Here is an 11,315-nt window from a genome sequence, read left to right on the forward strand (position 1 = left end):
TGTAATGCATTTATTTATTTATACCCCACTTTTCTCCCCAATGGGGACCCAAAGTGGTTTACAATGTTCTCTACTCCATTTTATCCTCACAACCCCCCTGTGAAGTAGGATAGGCTGAGAGTGTGTGACTGGCCCAATATCTCCCAGCAAGCTTCTGTGGTAGAGTGAGGATTTGAACCTGGGTCTCCCAAATCCTGATCCAACATTCTAACCTCTACACTACAATGGCTCTCAATTACATCTTCCAGCTGTGAATTAGCCTGCCTCACATCTTTTACTGTCTATAGAGTGCACAGGGGAAAAGCCTAGGGTAGTCAGGACTTACCTGGCTCCCAGCAGGCAGAAACTTCTCTCATGTGGAAGTGACAACATTGTGCTGGGCATGTTGCATGGGGATGCTCTAGCAGTTTGGGTAAAAACTCTATGGTGCTATAGAGTTTTTATCCAAATTGCTAGAACATCCCCTGCGTGATGTGCCCAGAGCAATATCACCTAGACATGACATCATTGCGTCAGGCATACTGGCCTTGATGGAGCTCTTTGGGGGTGAGGATCCCCCCACCAGCCCGCTCTGTGCTGGCAAGTTGGGGCCCCCAAAACCAGGGGAAATGCCACCCCCAGTGGGAGGCTGGGAAGCCTAGAAAAGCCTCACTACTCAATGACACTAAACATCAGGAAGGGAGAGAAAGACACTGGCTGAGCTTTGAAGTCCTTCTACTGTCAAGAGCCCCCCCGTGGCGCAGAGTGGTAAAGCTGCAGTACTGCAGTCGGAGCCCTCTGCTCAAGACCTGAGTTCAATTCCAGTGGAAGCTGGGTTCAGGTAGCCGGCTCCAGGTTTACTCAGCCTTCCAAGGTCGATCAAACGAGTACTCAGCTTGCTGGGGGGAAAGTGTAGATGACTGGGGAAGGCAATGGCAAACCACCCCGTAAAAAGTCTGCCATGAAAACATTGTGAAAGCAATGTTACCCCAGAGTCGAAAACGACTGCTGCTTGCACAGGGGACTACCTTTACCTGTTTACTGTCTAGATCTAAACTTAATTTTGGAACAAACTGCAGTGGAAGCAGGGTAGTCATCACTTTTCTGGATTGAACTTCTGTACTCTGACCAGCATGCCTCCTCTTGCCTATTTGGCTGCAAGATCTCCTGGCTTCCAACATACAGAAGAACTGGAATTTAAAAGACTCTAGTTTTAAAGGAGTGACACAAGTAGCTGTAAAGTAGTGAACAGATGGAATGGGGAATGAAGCAAATGAACCATAGCCATGGGTTGTGGCGGTATACAATACGTTACTTGCAGGCTGAAATAAACATTTCCTCCTCCATGGCATGAGACAGATTTTCGTATGAACGGGTAGAAATTCCCATTTTAGAATTTTATTTATTTAGATATTTATTCCCCAAAGTGTCTTACAAAACTATTCCTCCTCCTCCTCCTCCATTTTATTCCTACAACAAGAACCCTGTGAAGTAGATGAGGCTGAGAAAGAGTGATGGGGCCAAAGTGAGCTGCTATGGCAGAGAGGGGATTCAGACCTGGGTTTGCCAGATCCTAGTCCAGCACACTGACCATTGCACCACACTAGCTCTCTACATAAAGGTACCTGAGCCCCATACTGGAAAGAATGGCTCTTGGGTTGCCAACTCTTGGTTAGATTCCTAGAGATTTGGGGCTAGGGAGGGAGGGGAGAGACCTCAGTGGGGTATAATGTCACAGGGTTCATCTTCCCAAGGGGAACTGATCTCTGTAGCTTGGAAATCAGTGGTAATTAATGAGGTCTCCAGGCCCCACCTGGCAGTTGGCACACGTAAATGGTTCATTGGAAACTGCCATTGCTAAATTAAATTTGGTGCTTCTGCCAGAAATGCCAAACAATATAGACAAGCTGTTATTAATGTATAGATGTTAATCTGTATAGTTGTGTATTTGACATTTGCTTCCTCACTAACACTGAAGCCAAAGGTGGTAGAAAAATCAGCTGAGTTGATTCAAATCTAGTCAGGTGGCAGCTTTGCTTTGGTGCAACATGCTAGAAACAGGACATGGTGGAGCAGTAACAGTGCATTCATTCGACCCTTGATGTACAGAAAAACTTTCAAATCAAAGGAATCTGATAGCCTAAGGGAAACCAGGAATTTGAGAACCAATCAGATTGAGACGTCTGTTTGTTCTTTGGCACACATGTCATCAGCCAAATATCTATCAAGCTGAATGGCTAATAAACTCCGCTAGGAAAAAAACAAACCTGAATTCTTCTGGGGAACCAGGAAAACAATAAACCGATCCCAAGCCAAGATTGAGAATACACATTGAAGCAAGAAACCAGGATGCCTGCAGTCGGTGTCTCCCCTTGCCCTTCCAGGCATGCATGACATCAGGTTGTTTGTTTACAGGAGACAACAGCAGGGAGTCCACAGACACATTCACAACTGCCTCCAAGTTTTCACTCATACTCTCTAGTTCAAAGGGCTCATCTTATTCCTTAGAATAAAGAATTTTGCAACAAGTGCTGATATTTAGCACATCAAACACAATCTGAGTTTGTTCTGTTTAAAGAACATTCGCCAATCGACACATTAAAGGGACAAGGGAAATTTACTTTCCCAGCTCCAGGTTTGCAGCCCAGCATTTTGTCTCCTTTTCTCCTCTAGGAGGAAACTTCAACTCCAAGCACTACCTTGATTTCGACGTTTAAATACTCAACTACGGAAAGCTAAAATTGACATTTTCTACTCTAGCATATGCTTTACCCCATGCCATAACTACTCTTCCGTTCTCATTTAAACTTAGAAGTGTAGGGGGGAGGGAAGAGAGAGAGAGCATATGCAGAAGGGACATACCCTTAACCAGCACTTGACTCAGCTTTGAAAAACAAAAATACAATGGTCATTGTATTAGATGTTTATTGCAAAACTGAGTCCAGAACAAACTCCAGCTTCACTGGACATATAATCACTTCAAAACCATAGAAGCAGATAGAAGAGCATTGAATTTATTTTGCTTTTGAAGCACACTCATCCTGATATGGAGAATTAAAATTTCTCTTTTTATCTGTTACAAATTCCTTTGCAAAAAGTACATCTAAAATGCACATGGATGAAGGATATAAATATTGTTCATAAAAAAATCCAGGAGCAAAATGTTGATTTCCTAACTGGAAAACAATGCCTTAGTTGTGTCTGAGGTAGGCAAGTCATGTACCACTTTAAATTGCTAGTGGGGGGGCAGACTTGATTTAATACTTCTACACACAAATTCTCCACAAAAGAAAACTGGCATATCACGGAGGAGACCACTGCAGTCTAACTTCTTGGTTTCTGTGTAAACTTTTTAAAAAATTATTCTGTATTCAGTCATGTGAATTCCCAAATAAAAGCTTATTACCTATGTGAGAACTATGTTTCTGAACATTATTCACATCAAAAAGTGCATATGTTTCACATAATATATATCTATATATCTATATTTACAATTCATATGTTGACAGACTCTTACATTTCATACAGAAAGGCAATTATAAGGTACAGAAATCATGGCACTCAGCTGTTCTGATGAAGGTTCGGACAACCTCCCCCCACATTGAGTCAATACCTCCTCTCATTGCTTGGTGACAGCTTCACAGATATGGATTTCCAGATGCATGAAACAGGAGATAAACTCTGCAATCATCCCACTTTCGATACATTGGGGGTGGGGGAATCTAGTTTATGGAAAGCACAGAGGTCACTGTCTTAGGCCCCAGTCAACTTAATACCATAGTGATCCAGGTCAGCAGCCCCAAAAGTCTCTATGTCAGTTCACATGTTTAGCTTACTCTGCACACAAACAGCTGTGACACTGCAATCATGTCAGAGAAATTAGTGTGAAACAGGCTGTACACATGAGATATCTGGCAGCCATCGAAACTAGTAAGGGTACTTCCCCCCCCTTTTTTGCCACAGGAATATTTGTGACCGTATCCCAGGTCCCATGAATGATTCCCCATAAGACTGCAAGTACTCATGACTGAGGAGAAATGGCAATGGCTTACATGACAGGACACTGACTTCACAAAGCAGCCCAGTGTGATGGGAGAAATTGGGGTTTTTACCTGACACTAAAATCTGGCTTGTTGACATTTTTAAAGTGTCTTCAAACAGAACAAGAAATAAAGTGATTACTGGGGGGCGGATTGCTTACAGGTGACTGCAAAGTTTCAGAAGTAAACTGTAATGCCACCACAGTCTGCAATCTAAGCTTAAAAAGAACATTATATTGATCAAATGTCCATCTGACCCTAACAGTCAATTCCTTTAAAGCACCACAACAGAAAAAAGTAAAACCCTCTACATGTCCTACATCTCATAGGATAGGCTGTAAAGAAGGTGAAAAGTGTACAGCTTTAGAGCATTAGGAGAAACCTCACCCAAATAAATAGCATTTTTATATCAGAAGCATGGGGAAATAGAACATGTATCCAGAACAAACAAAGAAGAAAATCTGGATAGGTCTGATGCAGGTAAAGAAAAGCTTGGCTGGACATTCCAAGAAAAATGCCTTTATACCTTGAAATTTGATAATCAGTTAACAAACCCAATAAACTGAAAACACATGTACTGTATCTGGGTAAGTCTGCTGGAAGACAGTCACAGGTAGCAGTGAAGGAACTGTTGCTTTATCTTCAATGTCCCCTGTTCCGTCGACGAGTGTTATTGGAAGAGGGGCTTTCTCGTCTAGAGCAATAATGCTTGGTGACCACTTGTCTGCATTGTTCACATTTCACTGTGCAACACCAGTGGAATTTGCAGTTGCAACTGGTGACAAGTTCTGTCCTTTTTGCTTCTATTTTAAGGCCACAGTCAGTGCAGAGCCTCCTGCAACTCCTCTTCTCCCACTGGGACAAGTTCTTACCACTCTGCAGGCACTCTCGTCCCTCAGTGCCATGGAGGCCCAAGCTGATGTTTGTAGTGCAGTAGTCAGGAGAGTCCTCCAGGAAGACAAGTTCACTGGCCAGCAGAGAGCTGAAGGTCCCTGTTGCGGTCCCACGACTTTCTGCACTGTTTCCAGCTCTCATCCTCCTCTTGTCCGCCTCCATCTTCTGAGCCTTGTTATATTTCATCTTCAGGTAATTTCCAACCTCTCGAAAGCCTGCAAGCTGGAGCCAGCAAGTTTGGAGGCTGCAGCTCCCAGATACCCCATGACACTTGCAAGTTTTTTTCATTGTTGCCTTCACAGCCTTGAGATATAGAAAAGCAATTAGGGAATTGTACTATCAAACAATTCTGTCTGCATAGAATAGTTAACCTGCATAGAATAGTGCTTAACTTACAAACCCAATCACTAACTGAAAACTGAAAAATATCTGCCTTCTAGCAATGTATTATGGATGGAAATAGCAAGATCAGCATGAAGCTTCTGACATTGTAGGGTCCATATTACATACTGTTCAAAGCAAAATGAACAAGACTACAATATTAAGTACATTTCAGTCATCTTCCTTTGAAGAAGAATAGTTGGTGTTTATGCCCCTCTTTTCTCTACTGTAAGGAGTCTCAAAGTGGCTTCCAAGCACCTTCCCTTCCTGTGACTGGCCCAAGGTCACCCATCAGGCTTCATGTGGAGGAGTGGGAAATCAAACCCAGTTCTCCACATTAGAGTCTGCCACTCTTAACTATTACACCACACTGGCTCTCTTCTGTTGAATTCAAAGCAGTATACATAAACCATACACACCATTTAATTCTCACAACAACATAGAATCTCACAATACAGAATAGACTGAAAGGACAGCTACCTAATGGCATTGCTGACTGATTCATGTTGAACCTGGTCTTACCATGGTTTAGGTCCAACATTAGCCACTACATTGTCTCATACTGGCATAAGCAAGAATGATTCACGAGACACCTGCATAGCTCACAGGCCACATCCCTTCAACTGATGATGAAAGTGAAAGCAGATGTAATTGATGATTGGCCACAAGCACACCGATTTCTCCTCAGCTTTCCCTCTCTATTCTTTGTGTCTAAAGACAAAGCCTAAGGTGACATTGAAAGCCTCACAATGCCATATAACGTCAGTTGAATTCCCAAGAACTGAAACTCAAATAAAAATGTTTATCAGAATGTAAATGCAGTTCACAGACTGGCAATGAAGACCGCATGCTGGATGGAAGATCTGGGCTAAAGTCTCTGCTCCAGCATGAATGATTTCCTTGACCTCCACCACTAGGAAAGTGAGAATGTTGCTGAAGGATGAAAGGAAGCAGCCTTAAAAGACACCCCATCCTAATATACTAAAGAAACAGGGAATAGTAAATTAAAATGCCCCAAGCATATGGAAGTAGGAGAGGAGATACAGACAAGTCTGTCAGGATAGCAGCCATCCTTGCATTTACTCCAGACAAGCCTACATGTCCAAGTATTTTGGAAGGCTTCCAAATAGAAACATACAACCTAATCCCTTGCCTCCGGTGGTGCTTACTCCCAGATATGGAGCATGTGGCTGCTGTCGGAGTTTTCAGCTCAGCGAGCATTTAAGCACCAGCAAGCAGCGTTCCTGCTAAGCTGAGTTAGCGTGAGCTAGCTCACAGATTTTTAGCCTCCAGCTCACACATTTTTGTCTTAGCTTAGGAAGGATGACCCCAGAGCACACTAATATATGCAGCAGCTCACAAAGTAGAATTTTTGCTCATAAGATTCTGCAGCTTAGAGGGAACATTGCCAGCAAGCCTCTCTTTATGGGGAATTTACAGGATTTCAGTTCCTGTCCTTTGTCTCTGAGACACATTTTCATTACTCAATGAAGATTAAATATACTAAACATAACTGGATGAAGTCCTCTCTGTGTTCTGACATGTATTTACACATGGTTTCTTAGCTGTATAACAGAAAGAACAAATCACAATTATAAACCTTTCTTAATGATTTCCACAAAATTCTTGTTTTCAGTCTGACAAGGAACATGGTGGGACTTGTCCAAAGACCCTCACCGAACTACCTTCGGAATGTCACAGCTAATTAACAGGTTCACCTACCATTGTATTCTAATAAGGAAAAGACGGAAATTTTAGCTAGAGGCTAATGTATCTGGTATGCATGCTGCTAGCAAAGTCGATGCATTTGTAATACCTTTCATTTCATTTACTTTCTACCTTGTTTTGTTCCCCTGGAATCAAAATTACATTTTAAATTAATAATTAAAACTGGTGAGCAACAAAGCAGTTTGGGAGCCATGGTCCCTTGAAATGTCAAGTTTAGCATCTGATTTGCTTCTAGAATTAGAGGGCAAATTCACCATTAGGCCCTGAGAAAGAAGCTCTGTGCTCTCCTTCAGGCTCAGCAGCTTCTGTTTACCTGGTCAGTCCAGGCAGCATATGAGATAATTCATTTGAAGAGTTCTACAAAACTACCTCTTAAGGCTGTATTAGTGTACAAGGAAGAGTATTTGACATAAAAAACATGTTGTTTGGCTTACCTGCCTTCCAGCCTCATTATTGTGCAAATTCATTAATGCTCTGGCATCATGACCTGTCTCCAAAGCATCCACAAAGTGTTTAGAAATTCTCTCACCGAAATCTACGTTGTCACTGCAGCCTCCCCAAACCCAGCCTTTTCCACCTATGAAAAAGGGGCAAAAATACAGGATTTGCAAATAGTTCTGAGAAGAATGTTTGGCCTAGTGGATTTGGGTACAACCAGACATCACCAAAAAGAATGAACTAGCGGAGAAGAGAGTAGGTGCTAGTGCAGGGGTGGCCAAGCTTGTGTAATGTAACAGCCACACAGAATAAACATCAGATGTTTGAGAGCCACAAGACATGAATGTCAGATGTTGGAAGGAAGGAAAATAGATGGGGGAGGGAAGGAGAGGTGGAAAGAAAGCACTTTAACTTAAATGCATTCCCCAAGCCGCCAGCTGGCTTGGCTTGGAGAAGTGATTTAAAGAGAGAAATTCCTTCTCCAAGCCAGCCAACAGAGCAGTGGGGGCTTAAACAGCCACACAATATGTGTGAAAGAGCCAAATGTGGCTCCCAAGCCACAGCTTGGCCACCCCTGTGCTAGTGAGATCGGAGAAAGATTAAAGGACCGAATGTCTATAATTGCTAAGAACACATTCTGTTCTCTAGGTCAAATTGTGCCTTGTGATACTGGGAAGCCAAACTGACAACAAGAAGAGTGCTAGAATCAATCTTTCCATGTTTTCTGCTGCTTCAAAGAGTGAAGCCTTTGACATAGCCCCTGAGTAATCTTCCTCTACCCTAGCAGGTGTAGGCATAACTGACATAGTGAATCCTCTTCCCCAGTTTATCCCCACCCTCATCTCCCCCACAACTCTTTGTAATCTGCCTGAAACTAGACTTTAGAGTGTAAAGGCCTCAGGACAGGGAGTTGTCTTTTTGTGCCTTTTAAACCACTATGCACATCAATGATGCCATATGTATTCATCTAGAGTATCTGCTCAGAATATTTGTTGATTAAGAGTCCCTGGGGCTTAGCGGTTAGAATGCCAGCCTGCAGAGATAGGGAGTTCAAATCTCTATTCTGCCACAAAATTTATTGAGTCAGCCACGCACTGTTATCTTAACCCATCTCATATAGTTGTTGTGGATATTAAACAGGGGAGGGAATTTATTAAGCAGAGAAGGAATTCAAAGAACACTGATGCCTCTCTTCCAGCAGAGTGTTATCCCGCCCAAACTTACCCGCACGCCCATTTCTTGAATCATCACAGCCACAATTCTCAAAATCCCCCATGCTGCAGTTCCTGGTGAGAGTGTACATTACCCCAGCTGAGCTGATTGCATGAACAAAAGATGTCTCCCTGGTAGCTGTAGATGGAGAAAAGAGAACATCAGGAGCCTGGAGCCCTTCATCATGTTTCTTCCTTACAGAATTTGCCCTTTGAGTTCAGTAATGACTGAGAAGATGGCTTTGCAAAAAGCCAGTTGTTCATAAGGTCAGGTGCTGCAGGGCGTTAGGACACAAAAACCAAAGGCTGAAAGTGAAAATCAAGTGAAAAAAATAAAAGCACAAGGCTTCAATCTGTTTTCCAGGCTTGTATGGTAAGATATGGGAATAATCAAACAAAACATTATGCTTATATTACGTTTAGATCTATTTTGACTTCCTGCAAATTAAGTGACACATACACACATCGCCATTATCAATAAAGTATGGGGGGGAGGGGGAGTTCCCTGTATTCATTTCCTCTAGAACACGTGCAGCTTTATAATCTCTATAATGCTTCCCCCCCGCCCTGCCATCTTTTATCTAAATGAAAAGATTCTGCTGCAGATATTCTAACCTGTTGATCCTTTTCTGAACTTTTCCTGGCTCTACAGCTTTTTAACAACTCCAGTACAACCTCTATATTGATTCATAGCCTATGTTATTAGATCACTTTTTAGTTCCTGCACAATGCATACCAGTATCAATATTATCACAGAATATATACACATCACAAATTACCATTCATACATACTCCCCCCCCCTCGCAAAAAAAAAAAAAATTCCCTGAATGGAGAAAGTTCATAATCACAGCCTCCCACCTCAGCTGTTTGACTGGTAAATCTATAACATAAACTATCTTGCTTTAGGGCCAGAACTTAACAATGTTGGGCCATTTTTGAATTATAGACTGACATTAATATATATATATATATATATAAATTATTGGGAACATGTGGGAGATGCTTGATACCAACATGCACTGAGGACAGAGTGCACTTCTGCTACAGTTCAAGTCTATCTGGAAACACCATCCTATGCTCTGGAAGTCTTTCTCTAATCACAGATGCCTCACTTCGTAAACCATCTTGGGCAGATACAAGCCATAGTTGGTGCACTGGTACATTTCTTTATTAGGAATTGCTCCCAGCTTAACCCTGCCAATAGGAAATTCATGCTTAAATCCACTTACCACTTCGAAGTTTGTTGTGAGTGGAGAGTTGAAGTGCGCTCTCCGGACAATTCCAGCGCTCCCAGGTAAACTGGTGCTTACACTCTTCAATCCCACTGTGGGCACCACTTGACACACTGGTAGAATATGTCAAATACGCCTTTAATAGATAAAACAAGTATCCATTTACTTCTAGGCCTCCCAGACATCTTGAGCCACCATTTATATTCTGTCTTCCTGCATGCTGCAGAGGCAGTCAAAGCCCCATAAACACATCACTGGATATGGCTGCTCGCTAAAATTGGCTATTTAAATGCACTATATGCAAGGAGGAAAATTACCTTGGGTCCTGTCATCAGGAAGTTACTCACTGACCTAAAAAAAAAAAGGGAAAAAAGAGAATAAAATACCTCCCTAAAAAAGTACCATTTAGATACCCTGGTGGTAATGAGGCTTGAAGTATTACCATGCGCAAGTGTTGAAAATAGCACTGCATATCCCCACAGTAGCAAAGATGACATAGGTGCCGCTCTTCATGGTGAAAACTGTTTTCTGCTAGCTGGCCTAAAAGCTTTTGTCTCCATACACCAATAGGCTGTTCTGAATCGAGGTAACTCAGCTCCTTTCCAATCTATGCCAAAAGAGAAATGCTAGGTGCAAGAAAAGTTGCAGGAACCAAGATCTGTTATTTATAAGGTGAACTCCTGAATGGCAGAAGATCGTATTCATTTGCTGCCCCAGTGACTCTATGTGATAAAGGAGCTTCTGATCCAATGGCTGAGAAGATAGCCAAAGGAAACGCCTGATGCTGCACTTCAAAAGGCAGGGAGTCGGCTGCCCATCTGAATCTCTGTAATGAGCTTGATGAAGAGCAAACTTGCCTAACAATAGACAACTTTGAATTCTATTCAGTGAGCTAAGATGCTTTTGCTTTCTCCTGAGGGGGGGGGGAGGAGTCTTTCATCAGGGCCTCTCCCTCTCTATTTCAGCTCTCCTATCACCCCCCAGTGATCAGTCATTTTTGATATGGGGTGGTGGTGTCTCATTCATTCCACTGAAGTCCCAATAGCCACTACTAAAATACTCTAGAGGGAGTGTTTTGAATAGCCACTACTAAAATACTCTAGAGGGAGTGTTTTGAAGAGTCTTGGTTAAGAGTCTTATTGCTTTTAACTTAAATTGCAGAGACATTTCTGATAGGCTGAAATTAATGAGAAACAGTAGCTCCAGATTTAACAATAGAACCCCGGTCTTTGGGCTTGTTCTTGTCAGCCCAAGCTTTGTCTGATGAACTTTTTTGTCATGCATCAGATACACACCTAGGGATCCTACTAGAAAAGCTGGCAATTCTAGCCATCACAGCACATAACTAATTTTAACTTAGGTGGGTTGTGAGGAGCCATAGAGAATCCATTTCAAAACAGTCTCCTCTTGC

General features: G+C 42.4%; 1 protein-coding gene across 1 annotated transcript; it reads right to left on the minus strand.

Moving 5' to 3' along the window:
- Positions 1–2,887: 2,887 nt before the first annotated feature.
- Positions 2,888–10,552, minus strand: WNT8A (Wnt family member 8A). Its single transcript, XM_060238324.1, has 6 exons — positions 10,347–10,552; positions 10,222–10,255; positions 9,902–10,040; positions 8,685–8,810; positions 7,457–7,599; positions 2,888–5,216 (listed from the first exon to the last, which is right to left on the minus strand). The coding sequence occupies exons 1-6, from the start codon at positions 10,415–10,417 to the stop codon at positions 4,662–4,664; spliced, it is 1,068 nt and encodes a 355-aa protein (XP_060094307.1). The 5' UTR covers positions 10,418–10,552; the 3' UTR covers positions 2,888–4,661.
- Positions 10,553–11,315: the final 763 nt, after the last annotated feature.

Source organism: Heteronotia binoei, chromosome 5 (assembly GCF_032191835.1).
Source record: "Heteronotia binoei isolate CCM8104 ecotype False Entrance Well chromosome 5, APGP_CSIRO_Hbin_v1, whole genome shotgun sequence".
NCBI lineage: Eukaryota > Metazoa > Chordata > Lepidosauria > Squamata > Gekkonidae > Heteronotia > Heteronotia binoei.